Here is a 27040-nt window from a genome sequence, read left to right on the forward strand (position 1 = left end):
TCACTGCTTATTCTTTGGGTGGATATGATGGATATGATGGATATGTTGGACCATTTAGTTCTGAAACCACTCTGGTTTATAAGAAGGTCTTCACTAACATCGGCAACGCCTACAATCCATCTACAGGTAGGTGGTGATTATGTTAATTATGTTAATGAGCTTTACTTGAAGTGATTATGTTAATTGGATAATGAGCTTTACATTAAGTGATGACGTTAAATATGTTAATGAGCTTTATATTAAATTATGACATTAATTATGTTAATGACTTTACATTCAATGATTAAGTTGTTAATGAGCTTAACACAATATATATATATATATATATATATATATATATATATATATATATATATATATATATATATATATATATATATATATATATATATATATATTTATATATTGAGATGGGGCGGGGTCAGAGGACAAATACATTTTCAAAAAACTGACATTTGTAGAATTGACGAAATTTAACACATTTTCACGATTTTTCAAAAAATAGCAGATCTACAAGCTCATAGCGCGGCACTCGAGCTTGATCTTGTAGATCTGCTATTTTTTGAACAGCCAAAGAAATCTAAAATGACAGACGCTTCCCCGGATTGAATGGGTTAAAAAGCATCTGTGTGTGTGTGTGTGTGTGTGTGTGTGTGTGTGTGTGTGTGTGTGTGTGTGTGTGTGTGTGTGTGTGTGTGTGTGTGTGTGTGTGTGTGTGTGTGTGTGTGTGTGTGTGTGTGTGTGTGTGTGTGTGTGTGTGTGTGTGTGTGTGTGTGTGTGTGTGTGTGCGTGCGTGCGTTCTAGGTTATTTTCGATCTCCAGTGAAAGGAGTTTATTACTTCAGATTCACTGCAGCTACCCATGGATCATCAGAGCGTTTTCAGATCAAGATGTATAAAAATAATCAGCAACTCATTAATAACTATGGATACAATGGTCATGTATGGTATGAATACATGTCTAATGGAGTGATAGTAGAGATGGAGCAGGGAGACACAGTAGACATGAGGTTAGGTTCCCGCAGGCTCTATGATAACTATAACAATCACAACACATTCAGTGGTTTTCTGCTCTATTCTATGTAACACTGCTACCGACACGCCTGGAAACTCACTGAGTACATTTACTCAAATACTCTACTTAAGTACAATTTAGAGATTTTATTTTATTTTAATCATCATCATCATCATCATTTTAACCACAATGTTTTACTTACTATTCAGAAATAGCTGATCTACAAGCTCACAGTGATGTGTTGTGAGCTTGTAGATCTGCTATTTACAAATAAATAATGAATAATGTGGAATAATTTGTTTAAATATAAAATCACAAATCTTCTCTCATGGGGGTCTCTGGATCTAAATCTGTTCAGACGGGGGTCTGCAGCCAAATACATATTAATTTAATAATCCATAACATCTCAGAGGCAAATATTATACTTTTTACTCCATTACAATTATTCAACTGCTTTAGTTATTAGTATCTTTGTAGATTTACATTATTAATACAAAACACACATTAAGCCCTATTTTTGACGTTGGCCCTTCCAAAATAGCAGATCTACAAGCTCACAGCGTGTCAACAATGCATCGCGTTATGATTTTGTAGATCTGCTATTTTTTTTAAAGATTTTGACGAATTTTGTCAAATTATATAAGTCAATTATAATACTTTTGTACTTGTGCAGGTATTTTACTTGTAATAGAGTAATTCTCTATACTTGTAAGTCATTGTGAATAAGAGTGTATATGTCTAAATTGTAACTTGTACTTGTAAATGGTATTTGTACTTTTACTCCAGTAAAAATGTGAGTACTTCTTCCACCACTGGTCCTGGTAGCATTACATTAAAGAGCTTCCATAATGCTCATATTCATGTTGTCAATAAAGACACATTCTAAAGCACTGTTGTGTCTATTGTATGTTTTTATTATTATTATTATTATTATTATTGCGTGTCTCACCTGATGTAAATATTCTATTTATCCCCTGAGCAAGCAGGCAGGCTCTACTAGCTCAATGGTAGCTAAATGTCAGCACTTGCACAGGAAACCAGAGAGATCATTTAACTCTTCATATGTATCAGTTCAAGTGCATTCTTTGAGCTCTAGATGTCAAAAGATCTGCAGCTGGAGGATGTACTTATAGACCACTATAGCCAGATAAAAGACAGTGGTGGTGGATGAGAAGAACAGGGTGTTCTATAGATCTAATGATCTCTACAACACATGGTGCCATGTCATTATTCAGACTGGCCCCATTATAACTAACCCTAACCTCACACTAACCTAATGGTGGGAATAATGGAATCTCTGAATGATGAGTGGACCCCCAACACAGAGTATAGACTCAATGACACATCCACACAATATAGAACCATCCTTTACTCTCCATATAGGCTTGCCTAAACATAGCCATAACACTCTAGTATAGAAAACGGCTTTAGTCATTATATAGGCCATTCTTTAATTGTTATTTTAAAGTGCATGTAACATATTCTTTACTTTGTTTGTTATCAAATACAACTAAATATAATAGAGGTCAACTAGGCAAGACTAAAGTCTGCACAGCATTCGTCCAAATGACATAAACAGTAAACTTTATTGGGACACAGCCTACACTGCCTGTGTAAGTTGACAGCTTAAAGGGACAGACAGTGTGGCCTTAAATTATTAAGTTCTTTCATTAGACTCTGAAGTCTCTGTAAGTTAAAAGTGACCCTTCAAACAGCAGCAATGAGAGGATATTTAGTGTTCATATGAGCCTGTTGCTCTGCTGCTGCATTTAATGCTGCTGACTGTTGAGAACAGCTTGTAACAGCAACGTGACTCAAGTCAACTGTTCATGTTGGGGAACACGTCTCACCTCTAAATAGTGACTTATTTTTAGTTGTGCACCAAAAATATCAGATCTACAAGCCCACAACGTGTCACAGTGCGACATGTTGTGAGCCTGTAGATCAGATTTTTCAGTATTTTCACTGATTTAATGGTGTGTATATAAGCTCCCATCATTTGCAGTTTTCAGGAAGGGGGAAAAGAATAGAGGTAGAAAGAAAACAAGTAAAACAGATCAGAGGTGTCAGATATTACCCCCCTTTTTTCTCTTTTTTTATTATTTCTATTTCAAAATATTTTCCATAATTATTTTTAAAAACATGTTTTTTTTTTTACATTAAAAAGAAATTCAACACATTTTTCAAAAGAATTTCATGAATAAAATTAAAACAATTAAAATAAATTACATAAATTCCGCAAATGCAACTTTAAGCGGAAGTGAAAATAGGCGATCTACAAGTTCACAACTCGTTGTGAGCTTGCAGATCTGCTATTTTCACTTGTTTGGGTCCTGGGAGACGTCAAAGTTCTCTTTAGAGTCACAGGTCTAAAGCGTTTGGGAATCACTGGAGTAGAGCCAATTCTAAAATGTCTCAAACTTTGTGGGGAGTCATACTGTGTAATCAGGTGCACCTCAGGAACCATTTCCTAGGGTGCAATTCAATAGTTAGCTATATTCATTCATACCCCTCTGTTACACCTGCATACAGAGCATTAGCGTAATCGAGCCTCGAAGAAATAAAGGCATGGATGACCCTCTCTAGGTCGGGTGAGGGCAGATATAGGCCTTTATCCTGGCCAAAAGCCTGAGTTGGAAAAAGCTCACTTTGACCACAGAACTGATCTGCTTGTCAAATTTTGAATTGCTGTCAAAAGTCACTCCAAGTCAATAGTTATCTAAGAACTAAAATGCGTTATAAGGTTTTAGGTTTGATATACTGGAGAAGCAAACTTACTTCCTGAAAACGTATTGAGACCCATGGAAATATCACAGATATATAAAATATCACAACTCAGGCTCTATGCACAGCAGCCATATTGGGAATGAATTGGGCCTCTTCCTTACTTCCTTCACAGGTGTTACCAATGATACTGATTAAGGCTCTGTTCCATTTAAGGCAGGTACACACTGCAGGACCTTTAAGTGGTCGGGGGGTCATCTGATCGTTAAGCATTACACACTACAGGAGTTTATTTCTTGAGATCGGCTGTCATAATATCGTTGTGGTTTTCACAACAGGATTGATCCCCGACAAGGGCTGACACACTGTAGGATAGTTCACTAGGATGCTATCTCCAGAGTCAGACCCAATACATACATTTGTGTTTATTCCAATTCATTTTAATCGATGTATCCCGTGATATTCCTCTCTCTCTCTCTCTCTCTCTCTCTCTCTCTCTCTCTCTCTCTCCCTCTCTCTCTCTCGCACGTCAAGTGCGCAGAAGCGGTCAGTGACAGAGTTGCCATGTCCGCTTATTATAAGCGACTTTAGGATAGTTTTTCTGTAAAGTTGCTTTTTTGGCCTTGTTTCCTAATGTTGTTTGAACCAGTTATTCTCAAACATTTTCATGGCAAGGACCCCCAAAATAATATTTGTCCGCAGAGGCGCAGACCTCCCCCTTCTGAAAATATGTCGTGCCATAGACCCTCATACAAGATCTGCGTGGATTTGGAAAATATTCCACAATTCCCCCCCCCCCCAGATATCTTCTTTAAAAATAGCCTATCTACAACGTGAGCTTGTAGATCGTCTATTTTCAAGTATCCAATGTATTTATTTATATTTATAGGCTTACAGTTGTTTGGCTTGTTTTCACAAACCTGGTTGCTTATTTCTCTCGCAAAATCTGGCAACACTCACTCACAGACAAACACATACACACACACACACACACACACACACATACATACAGATCGCTCGCTCTCTGTGTGTGTCTCTCTCTCTCTCTCTCTATCTCTGTGCAATAGTCTCAAATAAACAGCCCCCTTTGACCACGCTCGCTCACTCTCATTCTGTTTTATAATAATGTTTAACTTAATACAGGACTGGACAGTAACTATGCGGGGGAGGGATCTGTTTGTTGTGGTCAGGCCACGGTGGCTGTAATGTGCTCTCATTGGCTGTAGCGTGCATCTCCTCGCAAGGTGGTCGCAGCCCCGTTCATATTGTATGATATTGTCTGCTGTCCTGTCCCAGACAGAGCTGAATATCTAACATGGTAGTTATCTGAAAACGGTCGGAAAGCCGTCGCAGAGCGGATAATCGCGGCCACATCGTCTCGCGGATCCTTTCACACACAGCGAGCATTATCTCGCAGATCAAAGGCCGATCTGCGTCAGATCGGAGTTACGGGTCCATTTGGTTCCATTTGTACACTCTCTGAGTTACACATCTACCATTCTGTCTTCTTAGCAAGGCATCAGATTCTTATGAAATGGAAGAACAACTGCCCCCCCCCCCCCCCCCAACTGGCTCTGTGAGGTTATGTATTTTCTGAACCCATTATAAGCTTGTGACATTTTAATTTCTTTGGCTATTCAAAAATAGCAGATCTACGAACTTGTAGATCTGCTATTTTTGAAACATTGTGAACATTGGTGCAAATCTTTGAGTACATATATTTTTGGAAGCAACATTTTTAACTCAATAAATCTTTGCTCCTGGGGGGCTCCCTGGAACAAAACATTTTGAGATGGAGGGGTCCGCGTCCAAATAGAGATAATTTTGGGGGTCCTTGATATGAAAAGGTTTGAGAACCACTGATTATAGGAGCATACGTTTAAAAAATAAATAACTGTTAGGATTTAGAAGACATTTGTAGAATCCCCCGGAAGCAATGATTTGAGTTACAAATGTTCGCTTTAAAAATATATTCAAAGATTGGCACAAAAGTTCATGATTTTTTCCAACGAGCTTGTAGATCTGCTATTTTTGAATAGCCAAAGAAATGTAAAATGACACACAGATGCTTACCTGGTCTAAATGTGTTAAAATAGACAAGATAAGCTACACGCTGTGAGGATCTACTGATTCTCTACCATGTAGAACGACTAACGCTTACCTCTTGTAAATTGGGTATCTCTTTGTAAACATTAATGTAGTTTCATTTTTCTTGGATATGCTGGAACTAGTACTGTGGTGAAACTTATTTTTACATACATGTGTTTCTCTTCTTACTAAAGGTTAGGGTTGTAGAAGGTAGTTATTTCCTTGGTGAGAGAATAAAGATTAATGCCTTTCAGTATATTTATTTGATACAACAGATACAATGATATATAAGACACAGTGGTGGAAAAAAATCAAGTATCACACAAATAAATCAATTTAAAAAGAACAAAGAGAATCCAACAGGAAAACAGAACATTTAAGATGGCACAGTCAATCCGGTATGTAAGTTAAGAATGGTATAATATAGGCCTATAATGTTTAAGTTTGCTTTTAAAACAAGCTTGTCCTTTGATGTTACGCAAATCTCCTGGAAGATGATTCCAGTGAGCAGTGTTTGTTGTGTTCTTGCAGTATTGCAACATTTGAGGTTAAAGTAGAGACAAAGTCCAGAGAAAACAGCGAAAACAACAATGACATCCCACCTACTGGCTTTTATACCAGTCTGGTTACCGGTATTTACTCTATTTAACCAATACAACTGGATATTTAACATCATACACGTTTCTCTATGTCCTCCCATTGAATTCATGTCAATTAGATCTTTCTTTCAAGAAACACACTCAGGCCATGATTGTTTTAAACTTATACACGCAACAATGTAGCCTACAATTCCTCAGTGTCTTGTACAGTACACCTGTGACTATAGGAGGTTACTGTTGTGGAGTAGTAGTAGTAGTAGTAGTAGTAGTAGTAGTAGTAGTAGTAGTACTAGTAGTAGTAGTAGTAGTAGTAGTACTAGTAGTACTAGTACTAGTACTAGTAGTAGTAGTAGTAGTAGTTTCAATATTAGACAACCGCTTTGTTTCAGTTACTTCATACATGTTTCCTGCTATGTCTAATGTCGACATGAATTCACTATTGTTCAGTTGTTGTAGCAACGAGTTGATTCACATCTTTTAAGATATTCCATTCACCATTACTAGCTGAGTGACAGAGCTTGAGAGGTGACCCCAAGCTACAAGAATCAGCTGAGAAAAGTACTTTTACAGAGGCAACAAGGTTCACCCCCACGGATCTGTTCAGTGTTGAATTGAGACTTTGAAAAAGGTCAGTTTGGGTTGGATCGGAACTATTAACATATCAATTAATTGGTATATTTTATGTTTTTGTTTTGTGTTCATGCTTTTTTGCTTTTTTTGTACATAGTGTTTTTCTTCTCTGTATTTCTTTGTTGATTTTGAACTGTTTGGTTGCTACTGTATGTGTCTATGAAATGAATACCAAGGACCCCAACGGAAACAAGTCCGCAAGGACTTTTTTTGGACGGTCCTTTTAGACAAAAGTATTATTAAAGTAACTGATGTTTTACATTATTTTTGCCTAATAAAAATGTAAATCAATCAATCAATATTAATATAATTTAGATAGAAAGACCATACATCACTATTGTCGTTGTCGTGTATTGTAGTTATGATGTGAAACCATGAGAGTAATAAGACTCAGTTATGAAGTGTTTCACAGCTGCTCCTATCGTGACCCTGAGTAGAATTGAAGGAAATGTAAGTTAACATTTAAAACATTGACAGTACACCTGCTATATAAGCCCTCCAAAATGCAGTAGTAATTGTAGTTGCACAGTTTTAATTAATGTTGTACTTTGAAGTTTCCAAACAAAGCCAACAACCCATGTACTGTATTCTGCCAGACCAGTTTAAATTTGAGTCACAACTGGGACTGGTTAAAAGCCATACTAATTGTACTTGTGTGCTAAGTTGCCTATTTTACATGTTTGTTTTAAAATATAAACAGACATTAAAAACACAGATAAAATGTTCAACATAACACAATCTATTCTGTCTCTACCATAAATGAGAATGTTTCTACCTTCAGCACTCACTACGTGCAGAGTATGCACCCATATACACAGGAGACAGCTTTGTGTTAGCAGGTTCATTTTGTTCTTCATTAAACAGCACTGTGTGTTCTAGTTCCTCCACCACAGGACTGGTGAAATGTGTGTGTGTGTGTGTGTGTGTGTGTGTGTGTGTGTGTGTGTGTGTGTGTGTGTGTGTGTGTGTGTGTGTGTGTGTGTGTGTGTGTGTGTGTGTGTGTGTGTGTGTGTGTGTGTGTGTGTGTGTGTGTGTGTGTGTGTGTGTGTGTGTGTGTGTGCGAGAGTGAGTAGTGGTAGGTAGGGTGGGTTGTTGTGAAACATGGTGAAGCCAGCAGAGGATTTGTTTGATCGAGTGTAATTCTTCAACACACAGGCAGGGGTGCATCATAGTGGAAGGAATAGTAGCCCTGAATTGCTTTGGCTCTACAATCTTTCATTTGTGTCATAAATAATGTTATGCTCATGCAACCTCATGTACTGTATGGATGGATATGCTATGTACATGTGTAGATACCTTTTTGTTTTGTTGTCTCCGCCAGGCCGAAGTTATGGCCGAGACTATATGTTTTACACCCCGTCCGTCCGTCCGTCCGTCCGTCCGTGTATGTGTGTGTTTGTGTGAGTGTGTGTGTTTGTGTGAGTGTCCGTCTGTCCGTCCATCTGTCCGTCCGTCTTCGAGCAGCTAATCTCCGGCACCGTTGGCCCGATCACAGCAAAACTGTGCAAACACACTCCCTGGATGCCAGAGCACCAGAACCTTTTTCAGATTGGCCTGTTATAGCGCCACCAGGAGGCTGTTTTTTGCAAAACTGTCGGATCTGTCCGATTTTTCATGTTTCATGTTATTCCATGTTATTGCACGCACATTCCCACTAGGCAGAGGAAGAACTTTAGGCGTTTTACACGCCTACAGTGTATTGGTTGGTAAGATGTGTATGTTTTATACCAACGTGTCATTTGACCGCATACACAGTCAAATGTGTCTGTGGCGATTTTCATAATTAAACCAACATTTTTTTTCATGTAATGTGCGATGAAAGGTCTGACTGCACTGACCAAATTATTGAAATCCAAAACAGGGAATAGACTTGGACTATGTTTCATTGATGACTGTGTACAGCCAGCGTACAGTGGCTGACTTGCCAGGTTTTCTTCAGAATAGGTACATAGGACACTGATTTAATTAATGCACAAATACTACCGGGCTTTCTGCTCGGCAGCACTGCGCCTGTGGAACAGGCAGCCTTCCTATCGAATTAAAACAGCGGAGGAAGAAATTATATGGCTGCTTATATCTAACCTTTATATTTTACCATTACTTATAATACTTCTACAATACATTATGATATTTAGCAGCTTGTAAGAGTCTAGATGTCTCCACTAGGCCTAATAGCTATTGTTTTGGTACAGCTTATCTCGTTATGGTTCAGTTTGTCCTTGAAGCAGCTACAGTATAACTATGATCTCTGCCCTGAGCTCTGGCAGAACTACCGTACCACCGACATGAGTGTTAATGTACTTCTGACCATGATATCATGTACATGAAGCATAATCATCACCACCTAGAATATTGTCTCGACTCCTATGTGCCTCATCGATTGCTGATTGATCCAGAATTCCACTACACAGGCCTAAAAACTTTGTTATTTCAGAAGGCCTTTTCATGTTAAATTGTTGTGTAACCACTGTCAGCAATATCCTTCTGTGCTTGACTTTTTTAAACCCTGCTTTTACCCTTATATGACTGATGAATGAAAAGTGCATACAATACAAATACAATGTATTATTATTATTATTATTATAATTATTATTATTATTACTATCAATAAAAATGTGTATCACATTCAGGTAGACACTATGGCACATTAGGAGCCAGGAAGAAGTACAAATTTGTTTTACTTAAGTAAAAGTATCAATACCTTCTTGTAGAAATAGTACAAGTACAAGTTCGGTATTCAAAATGTACTTATACATTATAATATTATGTACAAAAGTATTGGCATCAAAATGTACTTTCAAATGTATAAAATGTATGAAAATCCTTTGAAAATAGCAGATCTACAAGCTCACAACATGTCACTTTGCGACGCGTTGTGAGCTTGTAGATCGATGTTCATTGCCAAAGTATATATATATAGTTCTGAACACTGACATGGTTTTGTAATAATAATCAAAATAGTGACCAAGATAGAAAAAATACCTCAAAATTGTCCTTAAGTAGCCTACAGTACTAGCAAACACACAGTTGAGAAGCACAGGCTGGTTATGTGATGCAACATTCTATTGACAGATTCGGGTCTATTTCAGTGGTGTGAAGTAACTAAGTACATTTACTCAAGTACTGTACTTTTTACTTGCAACGGAGTATACTTCTACATTGCAGTGTTGGTACTTTTACTTAAGTAAAACATTTGAGTACCTTTCCCACCACTGGTTTATTTACATAAACTCTCCAGGGACAGGACTAGCTCAGGTTAAAGCCACTTTAACGCTGCTCAGATGCAGGGCCAACTGGACTTTGTCTGTCTGTCTGGAACACAGACTAACGTCACTGTTCCCAGTAAACCAAAGCAGTGGTTTTAAGTGCATTTACTCAGGTTCTGTACTTAACCCTTTAAGACCGGGAACGCATCTCTTTGTCATTTTAAGATTTCTTTGGCTATTCAAAAAATAGCAGATGTACAAGCTCATAGCGCGGCACCGATTGTCGCGCTATGAGCTTGTAGATCTGCTATTTTTTGAAAAACCGTGAAAATGTGTGCAAATCTTTGAATATATATATTTTTTAAAACGATTTTTTTTACAACTTCTGGTGGTCCCTGGAACAACATATGTTGAGATGGGGGTCCACGGCCAAATACATATCATTTTTGAGAACCACTGATATTATAGCAACATACGTTTAAAAAAAAAATACTGTTAGGATTTAGAAGACATTGGTAGAATCCCCAGAAGCAAAGATTTGAGTTACAAATGTTCGCTTTAAAAATATATATATTCAAAGACCCACGATTTTCCACGATCTTTCCAAATAATAGCAGATCTACAAGCTCATAGCGTAGCACTGCCACTTTAGTACATGGGTCTTCAACAGGGGGTCTGGGAACCCTGGGGGTCCTCAGAGTTACTACTCTGGTTTGTCCTTTTTTTTTTTTTTTATTGAACCCTAGCATCCCTATTCTGGGGGGAACATTAGCTGAAAACAGCAGATCTATAAGCTCACAAATGTGGCATTTTACGGTGAAAATGTTTGGTGTAAAGAGAAAAAAGAGCAGAACCGTTAAGGAACCGGAATCGTTAAAAAAAGTGATTGAAAAAACACGTATTAGAAGGACAATATCAGTCACCATGCACAACCAAGGACGGGTGTTTTCAATGAATCTATCATGGTAACAGACCTGTAAGCGTCCATTCAAAATCCCTTCAAGGAACACTGAGGGTCCCGAGACCCCACTTTGAGACCCACTGAACTAGACCCCAATGGACACAACATGAAACAAAGATCTAAACTTTAACCATCAACGATGTGAACGGAACTACTTCAACCCTATATAGCCTACCTCATGCTATGGCAAATAGACAACATAGCTGATCTGCAAGCTCACAATGTGTTGCATTGTTACACGTTGTGAGCTTGTAGATCGGCTATTTTCACCATTGGCCTTGTTATATATAGTGTCTCTATTCTGGTCGAATTATGTCCACAATAGAAACAATGGTTAAAGACTGATAGGTGAAAACTAACATTATTTCTCTAAAATAACTGAGGTGTCTGTCTGTCTGTCTGTCTGTCTGTCTGTATGTGTGTACTGCAGTGGTGTAAAGTAATAAGTAAAATTACTCAAATATTGTACTTGAGTATTTTGTGTGCGTGTGCGTGCGTGCGTGCGTGCGTGCGTGCGTGCGTGCGGTGACCGAATGGAAACTATTCCAGTAAACGTTTGCTCAATATTTGACTGTGTTCCCGTCTCATTTCATCACTAAAGCAACATGACAACAACAAACACTATGTGTCCGTTTGAAGCAACACAACATCACCCAAAACATCCTCCTGAACCAACCAATCAGTGTTGGCTGTAAACATACTGCCTTACTAGCGTCCAATCGGAACAAGACAACATAGCAGAAACAATGTATAAATTGAGCTGTAAGACACAGAGTCAATCCACAGACACTTTGGTTTCAGGATGAAGGGTGGTCAAGCTTTGCTTGTTGTACTGTTGTGTGTGTGTGAGGCTGGGGCTCAGGCAGGCAGCGAGACCCCCTCCCCTGATGACGTCTGGCGGGAAGTTAAAGGACTGAAAGACATCGTGGCGGAGCAGAGTCAGAAGCTGAAAATGATGGAAGGAGAAAATGCAGGTTAGCATCATGGTTTAGAGGCTCCATGCATCCATGGGTTTTTGATTGATTGATTGATTGATTGATTGATTGGTCGGTCAGTCGGTCGGTCGGTTGGTCGGCTGGTCGGTTGGTTGATTTGTTGATTTGTTGATTGTTGAATACTTTATTAACACTATTATTAACAGTAGAGGTAGTACAGTCAAAGGTTATGCTATAAGAGGATAACACAAAAGGCCCCAAGGGGCTTGTTTCCATTGTGTCACGGTCCGCTCCTCGGCCCTTGGACTTTGACTGTCTTCTTAAAGGAGAGATCCGGACCCAAATACATATATATTGTGTCTGCCTAGAATCATTCACCAACATACCTGATGCAGTTGACTTTTTTCATAGAAGCCCCTGTGCTCCATTCTGCAGACCCCTTCCACAGCTAAAATGGAGCTTAGAGCATAAATCTAATTCGGCTATTTTCGTCGCTCCAAAATTCTTCTTTTTTTCACAAATCCTCTCCATGTAGTGTCCTGGCACTACATGGGGGGAGGGGGGGGACACAAGGTAATAAAAATAAATACATTACATCTGGACCACCCCCCCTCCTAGTATCTACATAACGAACAGTCCCTAACAGCATACATTTCCTTTACAAATGAGGGGATAAATAAATATAATACTCCCCCCCCCTCAATTACAGTACATTTAGGGCCCAATACAGCATATTTGAATACATTTAGGAGTAAATGACAGATTTCTTTGATATAGAGCTCTCACCACGCTCAGTGTTGCCATGTCCTCTAATTATAAGCGACATTGCCCTTGTTTTTCTGTGAAGGTACTTGTAGACTGGTGGTTGGGCTTTGCCCCTGTTTCTAAAACGTTGTTGATATTTGGCATGAGTTATTTGTTGCTAGCTTGTAGATCTGCTATTTTCTACTACCACCACCACCACTAGTAATGATATTAATAATAACTAGAAAAAGTGCTCCTCGGAGCAAAGGTCTCCGCCAGGTCAGGTAGGTTATTGTGGCCTCCTGGTGGCGCTATAATAGGCCAATGTGAAAAGGGTGGCATTTCTTCTTAGGCCTTTCACGGCAAACGGACACTTCATTCATGATTTGAGGCATTTTGTTCCAAAAATGTGTATTGCTAAGTTGTATGGATTTAAACTTGTAACAGAGTATTTCTATATTGCAATATTGGTAGAGTACTTTTTCCACCACTGCCAAAATATATCGCCTATACATAGTAAACTATAATAGCTTACAGTAACTGCCGCACGGTTTACACTACCCCGGCAATATAACATCAAAACGTGCGACTTGGCCGGGAATAGTGTGCTCGGAAGTTCTTTGCCTTTACGCGTTACTATTGCGACGTTATGCACAAAAAACTACGAAACCCGCCCCTTTTGGCCGCACGCGGCATGCCAAATGCTACTCCTCCCACCCGGTTTACACGTCCCCGGCAATGTATACATCAAAATGTGCGGAACGACCAGGCCAACCAGGCTGTTACTTTTCTTGCCGTTTCGTGTTACCACGGCGACGTAATCGGCAAAACCATGTAGCCACGCCCCCTTTTTAGTCCCCCATTCAAACCCATGTTAAAGAGGTGGTGCCATGGTTTTGCACTTTTTCTGTTTTTCATGTCTCTATGAGGTTGATAGAACTTCATTAAGCCCCCTGGTGGTGTTTTTATGGTGTTTTATGTCTTCTCTGACTATTTTGAGTTTCTACCTGGAGGCTGAAACCTTGAGGGTCAAACGTGCCAATAGAAAAACAACGCTTTAGTGACATAGTAAAAACATAGCCTCCCCCTCATTATCATAACACAGCAGGTGTGGGCATGAGGAGGAGGAGGGACTAGGACAGGTGGGTGGTGCTTAGGTGGTGGAGGAGGTGCTAAGGTGAGAACCAGGTATATTTAATGAACTGGAGGCGTGTCCGCATTAAAACATAATTTTAACAATTTATGTACACTTTTTTGAAAAAAATCTTCCTCCTAGTATAACCATAATAATAATAATACCTGATGATTATGTTTTAGGGGGGGGAAAAATCACTGAAAATCACGGCACCCCTTCATTGAAAAATAAACCTTTACAGATCCGGTTCAGAGTGCAGGTTACACTGTTTAACACTGAGTGGTCCTCTCCTCTCCTCTCTTTGGCCTAACGTCCAACTGGTTATTAAAGCGGGGTCAAACTTTTTTTTTCCCAATTATTTTTTTTAGTTCTTCACCCACACACTCTCTGAGGGGTTTGGAGCTCCAACGGTGCAACCCGAAAGTGGATCATTTCTCTTCCGTTTTTAAAAAGTGCCCAAGATGCTCCAAAACTTTGCGCACCCCCCCTAAGTGGGGGCCTGCCAACAAATGCATCAGACCCAAAAGCGGATTTATTCACTTACGGTTTTGAAAAGTGCCCAAAATGCTCAGAAACTTCACCTACCCCCCTAAATGGGTATCTGCGAACAAATATAAATCAGTTTTTGCCTCAGACCACCAGAAGTGGGTGAAAAAAGCACTTGAAACAATTTGAGTAATTGTTTATATATAAAAATTAAAAAATATATGTTTTTCAATCATTTTTTAGATGCTCATTTTTTCCTGCTATTTTTCGGCTTTTTAATTTTCCTTTTTTAGGTTTCGGTTTATTTTTTATTCATTTTTGAATTATTTTGTTGCTGTTTTTTTTTTACTCCACCAAAATGGACCACCCAAAACCCTGTTAGGATTATGTTTTAGGCCATTTGGAGTCGATTGGTGGTACTTTGTAGTGACACTATTTTGAGTCTCCAGCCAACTGCAGGCACACTTAAATTTTCTTAGGAAATTTGTTTGTAGTTCATTCTTGTTGTTGTCTTTTGGCGTCCAAATTCAAGTAATCTTTTGTTGTCTTGTGGCGTCCCAATTCAAGTCATTTTATAATGAATATGTGACTGTTCAGGCCTTCAAATCCAGTCCTATATTGAGCTGATCAGAGCAATGGTCACTGAGTTATGGCCATTTGAAATGTTAGAAACTGTTCCACTGTGTGACCTTGCATTCGGGAGGTTTATCAGAGTGGGGGACAAATTGCATTTTCACCCACTTCCGGTGGTCAGATCAACTTCCGGTCTTGGCCGATGGATTTAATTGTATCTAAAAATGGGGGGTACGCAGAGTTTCAAATCTCTACGAACAGATCCACTTCCGGGTCGCACCATTGAACTCCACACCCCTCAGAGTGTGTGTGGGTGAAGTTATGGCTGGAGTTATGGCTGTTAACCCCAGCCAAATCCTTCATCGTGCACTTATTAACAGTTAACTATATTTCTACCTGGTCTAAATTGGGAAAACACATTGTAGGGGTTTAGGGGATCTGTAACTTTCACTAAGTTTCTCGGTTATATTTTTAAATTACTTGTTTTAGTATTAATACAAATTCATTTGAAATCAGAGAACAGATTTTTGATAGTTTTGATAATGTTATTTACTTTATATGTAAAGCTTACCCACTCAAACAAAACTGCATGAGTATTCATGATTGATCTAAAACCAATACTGTCTTGATTTCAGCCCACCTTGCTAAGCTGTCCACCGTAGAAACGAGGCTGGATGAAAAAGAAAACCAAATCGAAGAACTGAAGAGACAGCATGCAGGTATTAAACCGCTACAGTTTGCTGTTACATTTTGCTGTCGTCCTCAGATACACAAAGAAAACTAACATATCTAAAACTAGTCATCTGTGTTATTTTATGATGAGTGTCAATATACTTTAAAAAGTATAATGAAGTATAATTCCAGTTGCACGTCTTCCCTATTGGAACAGTCTAATGGAGGCATGAAGGAGTTACCTCTTCCAAAACAGAACAAAAACAGTCCTTTGAGGAACACAACACTAACTCTTCCTACCTTTTCCTCTTTAAAACCGTGTCAGTCCACGTGAACTATCTAAACACTATTAGCCTAACAACATTGCCGCACACCTCCGTCCAATAAGAACCACCACATACCAGGGAAACTGAACAAATACACACATCCGTTCCAGACATTACAATATCTACAGTGACCTGGTTTCAGAATGAAGGGTTGTGGGGCGTTGCTCGTTTTACTGTTCTGTCTGAGGTTGGAGGTCAGGAAGATTGGTTAACACTTCGATCACGGTAGTTTCTCTACCTACTGCACAAACGGCCTAGCCATCAGATTGATTGAATATTGTATTAGGCAGGAATGTAAAAACAGCACAAGTACAGTTAAAAACACTTTGTGTAAAAGGTCCGTCCAAAGAAAGTCTTTGCGGTCTTGTCTCCATTGAAGTCCTTGGTATTCTATTCATAAACATATAAACACCAAACAGTTCAATATCATCACAGCATACAGGAAAAAAAAAACACTATATGTACAGAGTCGGAAAAACAATTCCACACCTGGGTGGCAGTGCTGTAGTTTGTTTTATGGGTGGGTGGTAGAGGTCTTCACGGGTCAAATAAAAATACCCGAACCCAAATGGACCCGTGATTTTTTTACCCGGGACCGAATGGACCCGGCCTATGTTTCAATATGAAGGACCGATACCCGAATGGACCCGCGAAAAAAATACCCGTGACCGAATGGACCCGGGCCATTAATAGAAATTGAGATCCGGACCCGAACAGCACCGAGAGCTGTCGGAAACCGACCCGTATAGAACCGTGACATACAAGAACCGAACCCGTACATAACCCGAGCATCCGAAAAACCCGAACGCAAAATTGATTGCCAACGTCATTAGTACAAGTTGTCCAGCGTTAAATAAGACTTGTTTCATAAATGTATAGCCTCCATGATTATGATGTATAATCCCAGTCAATGCTCATTTGACAGCTATACAAAAATAAATCCACGTTCTAGATGTTTGTAATCCTTCTTCATTGCCAACGATAATCCACGTTAATTTCTAATGTTAAACCACATTTAATGTTGTTTAACATTATAATTGGCTTTGGAGTTTCCATTGTGCTTTGAGTATACCGGTAACAACATGTTGATATTAACTCGATTATTTTACCATTTTTAACCATTAACCAAAGCGTTACGTTAATCGACAATATTTGATATAACTGGTGTATATAAATGAGTGGGTAAAATATGTCCAAGGATTCGTCTGTGATGTCATCAGATCGCCGACGAATCCTTGCTATCTTTAAAACAACTTCGAACATGGCGTAGCGTCCGTCGCTACTTCCTTGTTGCATAGTGACATCACTGTCGAATCCTTGGTATCTTTGTCCTAGCCTTTCAATGTGTGTGTTGATCAGCGCCGTTAATATGCGCTGTAGTCTTTGCTCGTGGTAGTGAAACACTAAACAGGATTATTATTTCATGTCAACATTCAAGTACAAGTATCAGAAGATGTAACTCAGGTAAAGTAATGCGCCACTCTGCAAGTTTAACTAAAGTTTTCCACCTGTCCAAAGTTGTTCCTAATACAGACAGAGCCTTCTGTCAAGAAAGACGATCATCAAGACTAATACAGACATAAATATGTTTTAATCATCCTATCCTTGTTAATATATCGCCATTTAGGTCAATGATATAACATTATGTAGTGATATGATAATATAAATAGCAGCCAGTCATTGACTGCGTCACTGCCAGTCTGTCTTCTGAGCGACTGACCTCCCTCCCTCCACCCGGGTATTAATGGAACCGTCCATTTCACAGTCTAAGCCCAGACCCCCCGCTCGCCGGGTCCACTCGGGTATTAGTGGAACCGTGCATTTCACAGTCTGAGCCCCGAGAAACCCGCTCGCCGGGTCAACTCGGGTATTAGTGGAACCGTCCATTTCACAGTCGGAGAACCGAGACCCGAGACGGACTGTACCGGCTCCGACCCGGACCCGGAGTCACTTCTTGTGAACGGACCCGTGACCGAGCCGGGTACGGGTCGGAACCCGGGTATTTCGGGTTACATGCCTAACCCGACGAGCTCTAGTGGGTGGTACCAGATCGTTGTTTACACTCCCTTTAGTATTGTGGCTGTCGCTAACTTTTTGGAGGTATTTAGTCAGATATGCGGGTATTGAGGGTATTGAGGACAACTTTGCATTGACTATTTTGAAGACCAATCCCATTTTCAGTTGTTTAACCCTGTCTTCTACTCTGGGTCATGGGCCCCAGGCAGAGAAGTAGTCGATTCAGTTTGTTTTGGGAGGTTTGAAGCTTAGTCTTTAGTGACATTGAGATGTTGGAGTACCAGGAGGTGCAAGCATAGTCAAAAAGGGGCTTGACCCCTTTCATTGATTGAATGACAACGCGCCAGGTCATGTTGTGAGCTTGTAGATCGGCTTGAATTTTACAAGCTCACAACCCATACCCTGAGGCAGGGGTCGGCAACCTTTTTGAAATGCAGTGCCATGTTTTTATTTTCTAGATGGTCAGTGTGCCATATCAACATTAAGATTAATTATGGCACCAGACCAAAATAAAATATTGCCAGCAGATTTTGAGTGTTCATAAATTAATTAACATTTTTTGTCCTTCTTTTGAATTATTTTCTTTCAAATCAGGACATGCTTTTCTTTACTGTTGATTTTCTTTCTCTCCCTGCCCCCCCGCCCCCTTCTTTTCTTTTCTCTTTCTGAAATGAACAAAAACGATGGAGCTGCACACAAACTAATGTCACCCACTTCTTTACACCTGTGAACCTGTGATGTGACAATAAAGATGACTCTGAACTCTCAGTTCTTTTAAATCAACCACTGTCTTTTACTGAGATGTTTTAATGATTCTTCTGCACATTCTTCTGTCATTTTGGCCCCTTAATGCTAATTGGTCTGAACCATTTACCTCTTGAAATAGATATAGCAACCTGACACTCAGCCTGAATTTTCATTTAGTTTCACTCAGAACATATTGTTTTTAATGGGCGTGGCTAGCTGATTCAGGGGCTGGAGCCAGGCTAAGATTGTGGAGTTCAACTTGTACAACTCAATTCAATTCAATTCAATTTGATTAAAGTGTCAAATCACAACAAGTTGTCTCAAGACACTTTACATGTAGAGCAGAGACCCGACAGTCCGACCCTAAGCAAGCAATTTTGTGACAGTGGCAACGGAAAACTCCCCCTTAACTGGAAGAAACGTCAGGCAGACCCAGAGACAGAGAGATATACAAGTAGTAACAATAACAATAGTAGCAAATATAATAGTGTAAAATAGTATATGATAATATAATATAGTACAACAATAATGTGTATACAGTATATAATGGTATAATATAAGAATGTTAAGATAATATGCAGTGGTATAGTGTAATGTAGTAGAAATCCACGGTCGTGCTCCATGGAGAGGCCCGGTCCGCAGTCACACTCTTGGTCTGCAACTGGGGGTCCGTAATAACAGTCCATGGGGAGCGGGTCCCCGGATGTGGAATTAGTGGCAGGCCTTACTGGAGTGTGAGTCTATACAGTGTTAATTACAATTACACCAATTGTAATTGGTGCAATTGTTTTTTAATATGTTTTACAGTTTTTGTAACTTTTTCTGTGACATTTCTCTGCAGTGTCTGTCAAGGTGAGCGCCAAGATGGAGGAAGGTAATTTAAACATATATATTATATTCAAAATAGATAATGTTTTGAAAATGCAATTTATATTTGATCCACATAATTGACAAGGGAAAGCTTAAAGATTTGGTCAAATAAATGAACCACTCAAATCTATGTTCTGTTATGTTTAAATGTAAACTGCATGAGTATTTATGATTGATTTAATGCTAATGCTGGGATGATTGCAGCCCTCCTTGCTCAGCTGTCCACCCTAGAAATGAGGCTCAACGCCACTGAGAGACACAATGCAGGTATTTAACTTCATGTTTAGTAATGACATGTTCTAACTTTATCCTTCAATTAACTGCTTCTCCTTTGAAGAGAGGAAGATAATGATTTCTCAAGTATAACTTCCCATTTTAGATTATGCTGATATTGCCTTTCAGAACACCACAGATACTCATCTCTAGCCTCTTAATGTATTATTTAATCCCCTATGTAGATTTGTATTGAGATGTCCATACAGAACACATCATTGTTCTTAGTTGCCTGCGTGGCTAGCGATTCAGGGGCTGGAGCCAGAACATTTTGGAGTTCAACTTGTACTTCAACTAAAGGCTGAGATGTTTTTTGGTTTTACAGTTTTTGTAACTTCTTCTGTAACATTTCTCTGCAGTGCCTGTCAATGTGAGCGCCAAGATGGAGGAAGGTAATTTAAACATATTAAATTATATTCAAAATAGATTGATCGATTTGGTTAAATAAATTAACCACTCAAATCTATGTTATGTTATGTTTAAATGTAAACTGCATGAGTATTTATGATTGATTTAATGCTAATACTGGGATGATTTCAGCCCTCCTTGATCAGCTGTCCACCCTAGAAATGAGGCTCAACACCACTGAGAGACACAATGCAGGTATTATAACTTAGAAGTAATTCTAAATAACTTAAAGGACAACTTCACCCATTTTCAACCTATCTTCATATAAATGGTCCTCACTAATGCTCATGAAAAAAACAACAATTTTGTTCTAATCTGTCTGAGTCTCATAGGAGAGCTGTGTACACGTAATAAACCCGCCTACCAGTGACGTCATCATTTTCAAGTATTTTTCTTTTTTTCATACAAGAACGTTTTTTATTTAAATTGTTATCAACACATTCCCTGCCAGAGGGGTTTTCTAGAACAGGCTCAGCCAGTGCCAGGGATTTTGACCATTCTGACTCATCTTTGAGGACCCACAGAATATTTTGTGCTATGACTATGAACACATGGAATATCTCAAAACAAAGATTATAATCTCTTCTTTCATATGGAAAAGAAAGTGAGTTGACAGCATCTTCCGTTCAGAGGTAGTTGAATACAGCTTGTTTTCACCAAAACAGCCATTTTTTCTAGATTCAGAGTTATGAGCATTTTAGTGAAGAAACACGTTTAGACACATACAAATGATTTTCTAAAGTGTTTGACATTTATTTTGTGCCTTCATTGACATCAGTCATGTAAACAATACTTGTTTATAAAAAAAGTAAACTGCTTTTGAGTGTACATTTATAGCTCTGTTTCACTCCAAAGTGCAAGCTTATTTCAGTTCATTTCAAACAAAAAAAATCAACTCAAGTTATATACATCAAATAATAAATAATAATAATAATTCAAAGTTGAAAGTGAGCTCTTCAGTGGTTCTCAACAACACTTTAAAAACCCAGGATGAAACCGACACTGACACAAAGGCTAAAAAGGGTGAACATATATTTATTAAATCTTCCCTATTACAAGAGGCCTCTATGCCTTAAAATACAAATACAAATAGAAAAACTATAATATAATCCTAAAAATAATCATATCCTCCTAAGGCGCCAACTAACTAACAAAAAATGCAGGTATAAAATACAGTTGGGCTGGAAAATGTGCAAAATATAGAAATGTGCAAAATAACAGAGCGCAACAATAACTTAATTATAAGTAAAGTGCCAAATGCTGTTAAAGTGCTAAAATGTGCTATAAATAATTTAAGACCATAGAAGGAGTGCAAATGGGGGGATTTCTCTGTGGGGAGAGGACCAAGCAGGTAATCTTCGGTTTCTTCTACATCATCATCATCTTCGATCTGAAATTACAAAGACAGGGGCCAGTTCATCCGTTCCCAGACAATATACTGCGAGGGTGTTGTATTGATTGAATATTCATGTTGTATTGATTGAATATTCATGTTGTATTGATTGAATATTCATGTTGTATTGATTGAAATTCATGTTGTATTGATTGAATATTCATGTTGTATTGATTAAATATTCATGTTGTATTGATTGAATATTCATGTTGTATTGATTTCAGCTCATGATGATCAGCTCTCCGCTGTAGAAACAAAGCTGAATGTCACTGAGGTCAAAGTGCAGGAACTGTCCAGTAAGTATGTTTATCAAATATAAAAGTTGAATAATTATGTCCCACCTGGTTATGTACCTGTTGTACCCGCCTGTCAGCCTGTCTGTGTCCCTTTCATACCCATATATGGAGATCCCTGATGTCATCAGTATATGCCCATACTGTATATGGGCATGCCCATATATGGTCATATTGGTTGGATTGGTGGTTTTGGACAACCGGTTCTCCATATATGCCTATATGAATGAATGAATGAATGAATGAATGTTTTGAACATAAAAATGTAAAATCAAAAACAACAACAAAAGTACACAAACAACAAAAGTCCACAAAGTGGACCTATATATGGACATAGTCCTATATATCAGTGGTTCTCAAAGTGGGGTCTGGGGACCCCAAGGGGTCCTTGAGGGGGTTCCAGGGGGTCTCCATCAAAAGTAGTTAATACAGCGTCACAATCATTTTAACCACTTTATCCATTTATACGTTCACATCGTGCCGCGCTGTGAGCTTGTACATCTGCTATTTGTGAACATTTTGGAAAAATATCTAAAATGTTTTTAACATACATCTTCTCTTCTGGGGGTCCCTGGCACAAAACCTTTTCAGATGTGGGTCCACGGCCAAATACACATCAATTTGGGGGTCCTTGACACGATGCAGTTTGAGAACCACTGCTATATATGGTCATATGAACCACTGCTATATATGGTCATATGAACCACTGCTATATATGGTCATATGAACCAATGCTATATATGGTCATATGAACCACTGCTATATATGGTCATATGAACCACTGCTATATATGGTCATATGAACCACTGCTATGGTCATATGAACCACTGCTATATATGGTCATATGAACCACTGCTATATATGGTCATATGAATCAATGCTATATATGGTCATATGAACCACTGCTATATATGGTCATATGAACCACTGCTATATATGGTCATATGAACCACTGCTATATATGGTCATATGAATCAATGCTATATATGGTCATATGAACCACTGCTATATATGGTCATATGAACCACTGCTATATATGGTCATATGAACCACTGCTATGGTCATATGAACCACTGCTATATATGGTCATATGAACCACTGCTATATATGGTCATATCTATATATGGTCATATGGACAGTTGTTGCATTTATATATCGTCTCTGTCAGGTGGAAACCTTTCCTTTTCCTCTCGCCTTCGGCCTGGCGAGAGAGTATGTTTTACCCTCCGTCCGTCCTTGTGTGTGTCCGTCCGTCCGTCCGTGTGTCCTGTCCGTGTGTTAGCAGCTAATCTCTGGCACCGTTGGCCCGGTCGCTGCGAAACTGTGCACACACACTCCCTGGATGCCAATTCAGAATTCTGCCTCAAATTTTTCACATGGGCCTGTTATAGCGCCACCTGGATGCCGATTTGTGCAAAACCCATTTTTTGAGCGGTGTAGCCGCTCCTATAAGTGGGGTTGGGACCCATTACCCATCCGTCGTGAAAATGTGTCTTTCGTTGTACTGTGATTGGCTGATAAGTATTCAAACCCTTTGCTCAGTACTGTGATTGGCTAGCGAGACGCATGATGAAATTCATAACCTATAAATAGCACCACGCACTTCAAAAAAACTACTTTTTTGTAGTTCCATCACTGTGATGACCACTGTTCTAAATAACACCGCTCACTTCACACTGGGTGTGATTTTTTGGGCAGTGTAATGTATAAGTGGGGTTGGGACACCTCATTAGCTGTATTGTGATTGGCTCATTAGTACACCCCTAGCTGTATTGTGATTGGCTGACTCTATTGGCTGACTATTCAGCACTGTGATTGGCTAGCGAGACACATGATGACATTAATAACCTATAAATAGGATTATGCACTTCGAAAAATCTCTTTTTTTTCGAAGTGAGCTTCCATCACTATGATGACCACCGCCCACTTCACACTGGGTGTGATTTTTACATTACTCCTACAGATTTTATCCAAACGTCATGCAAATCGGTACACAGTATCTCTAGTCATGTGATCAACACGGATCTGTCCGATTCCCCATATTCCATCCTCATTGGCTAAGGTTCGCTTCCAAACAAAATGCCTCAAATCATGAACGCAGCTTGCAATTTCCGTGAAATTTCACAAACACATTCCCACTAGGCCAAGGAAGAAATGCCACCCTTTTTCACATTGGCCTGTTATAGCGCCACCAGCAGGTCTAATTTAGCAAAACACATTTTTGGAACAAAATGCCTCAAATCATGTCCGATTGCCGTGAACGACCTAAGACTAAATGGCACCCTTTTCACATTGGCCTATTATAGCGCCACCAGGAGGCCACAATAACATACCTGACCTGGCGGAGACCTGTGCTCAGAGGAGCACTTTTTCTAGTTTATTATTATTTTAAAAAACATTTAAAATAGTGAAAATAGCAGATCTACAAAGAGCTTGTAGATCTGATATTTTCACTATTGTTGTGCAACACTCTTGTATGATGAAGTAAGATATGAATGTACCAAATCATAAAATAGTCTAAATATAGAGATAACAAGTTTTCTGCCCAACAAAGACGATATGTTAAATATAAATAACTTGACAATTAACATAATAAATGCTCTTATAATTATATAAATAATTATCGAATTAATCGTAAAATATATGCTTTTATCATTGCTGTCAGGTGGAAACGTTGTATGTCCTAAACCATTCATTTTTTAGAATACCTTTAAAAACATTTTAGTGAAAATAGCCAATCTACAAGATCACAACGTCGCATTGTGACTTATTGTGATCTTGTAGCTATTTTCAAAACATTTTGCAACACTCTTTATGATGAAGTAGGGCGTTAATTTACGAATAATTATGGATATATGAGGTTTCTGCCCAACAACAACTTTATAATTATAATTTATTAGATAATTAATAGTATAATATATTCTTTTATAACAATATAAATAATGTGATAATGCTCCTTTGTTGACAGACCAACCAAAGGTGGCCTTCTCTGCTGGAAGCTTGCATTATGATGGATATGTTGGACGATTTAGTTTTGAAACCACTCTGGTTTATAAGAATGTCATCACTAACATCGGCAACGCCTACAATCCATCTACAGGTAGGTGGTGAAAGTTACTTATCTTAATTAGCTTTACTTGAAGTGATTATGTTAATTATGTTAATGACTTTACAATCAATGATTAAGTTCATTATGTTAATGAGCTTAACACAATATATATATACATATATATGTATATATATATATATGTATATATATATATATATATATATATATATATATATATATATATATATATAATATATATATATATATGTATTTATTTATTTTTTGAGATGGGGCGGGGTCAGAGGACAAATACATTTTAAAAAAACTGACATTTGTAGAGTTTACGAAATTGAACACATTTTCAAGATTTTTCAAAAAATAGCAGATATACAAGCTCATAGCGCGGCACTCGAGCTTGATCTTGTAGATCTGCTATTTTTTGAACAGCCAAAGAAATCTAAAATGACAGACGCTTCCCCGGATTGAATGGGTTAGAAGCATCAACATGACGTGTGTGTGTGTGTGTGTGTGTGTGTGTGTGTGTGTGTGTGTGTGTGTGTGTGTGTGTGTGTGTGTGTGTGTGTGTGCGTGTGTGTGTGTGCATGTGCGTGTGCGTGTGCGTGTGCGTTCTAGGTTATTTTCGATCTCCAGTGAAAGGAGTTTATTACTTCAGATTCACTGCAGCTACCCATGGAACATCAGAGAATATGAGGATCTACATGTATAAAAATAATGAGCAACTCATGTATAACTATGGATACAATGATCATGTATGGTTTGAATACATGTCTAATGGAGTGATAGTAGAGATGGAGCAGGGAGACACAGTAGACATGAGGTTAGAGGGTGGCTTCAGGCTCTATGATGAGTCAACATCCAATCACAACACATTCAGTGGTTTTCTGCTCTATTCTATGTAACACTGATACCGACACGGCTGGAAACTCACTGAGTACATTTACTCAAATACTCTACTTAAGTACCATTTAGAGATTTAGATATTTTTTTTATTTTAATCATCATCATCATCATTTTAACCACAATGTTTTACTTACTATTCAGAAATAGCTGTACAACCTCACAGTGATGTGTTGCTCACAGTGATGTGAGCTTGTAGATCTGCTATTTACAATATAATACAATAATTTGTTTAAATATAAAATCACAAATCTTCTCTTATGGGGGTCTCTGGCTCTAAATCTATTCAGATGGGGGTCTGCAGCCAAATACATATTAATTTAATAATCCATTACATCTCAGAGGCAAATATTATACTTTTTACTCCATTACAATTATTCAACTGCTTTAGTTATTAGTATCTTTGTAGATTGACATTATTAATACAAAACACACATTAAGCCCTATTTTTGACGTTGGCCCTTCCAAAATAGCAGATCTACAAGCTCACAGCGTGTCACAATGCATCGTGTTATGATTTTGTAGATCTGCTATTTTTTAAAATATTTTGACAATTTTGTCAAATTATATAAGTCAATTATAATACTTTTGCAGGTATTTTATTGTAATAGAGTATTTCTACATTGTGTTTATACTTGTAAGTCATTGTGGATAAGAGTGTAAATGTCTAAATTGTAACTTGTAAATGGTATTTGTACTTTTACTCCAGTAAAAATGTGAGTACTTCTTCCACCACTGGTCCTGGTAGCATTACATTAAAGAGCTTCCATAATGCTCATATTCAATAAAGACACATTCTAAAGCACTATTTGTCTATTGTATGTTTTTATTATTATTATTATTATTATTATTATTATTATTATTATTACGTGTCTCACCTGATGTAAAGATTCTATTTATCCACTGAGCAAACCAGAGAGATCATTTAACTCTTCATATGTATCAAGTTCAAGTGCATTCTTTGAGCTCTAGATGTCAAA

General features: G+C 38.4%; 1 protein-coding gene and 1 long non-coding RNA gene across 2 annotated transcripts; both read left to right on the forward strand.

Annotated features, from left to right (window-relative positions):
- Nucleotides 1-33: 33 nt before the first annotated feature.
- On the forward strand, nt 34-26742 carry LOC308091691. Its single transcript, XR_013933733.1, has 3 exons — nt 34-126; nt 805-1687; nt 26655-26742. It is a non-coding gene; the product is annotated as an uncharacterized lncRNA (long non-coding RNA).
- On the forward strand, nt 12023-26062 carry LOC308091618 (uncharacterized protein; the record flags this gene model as incomplete). The annotated part of the gene is made up of 9 exons (XM_080437281.1): nt 12023-12196; nt 15731-15814; nt 19698-19730; nt 19931-19993; nt 20359-20391; nt 20540-20602; nt 22025-22096; nt 25062-25193; nt 25776-26062. Exons 1-9 carry the CDS (start codon nt 12025-12027, stop codon nt 26060-26062), a joined length of 939 nt encoding a protein of 312 aa, XP_080293407.1. The 5' UTR covers nt 12023-12024.
- Nucleotides 26743-27040: the final 298 nt, after the last annotated feature.

The sequence above is a fragment of the Gymnoscopelus braueri genome (genome assembly GCF_963280865.1).
Source record: "Gymnoscopelus braueri genome assembly, chromosome: 9".
NCBI lineage: Eukaryota > Metazoa > Chordata > Actinopteri > Myctophiformes > Myctophidae > Gymnoscopelus > Gymnoscopelus braueri.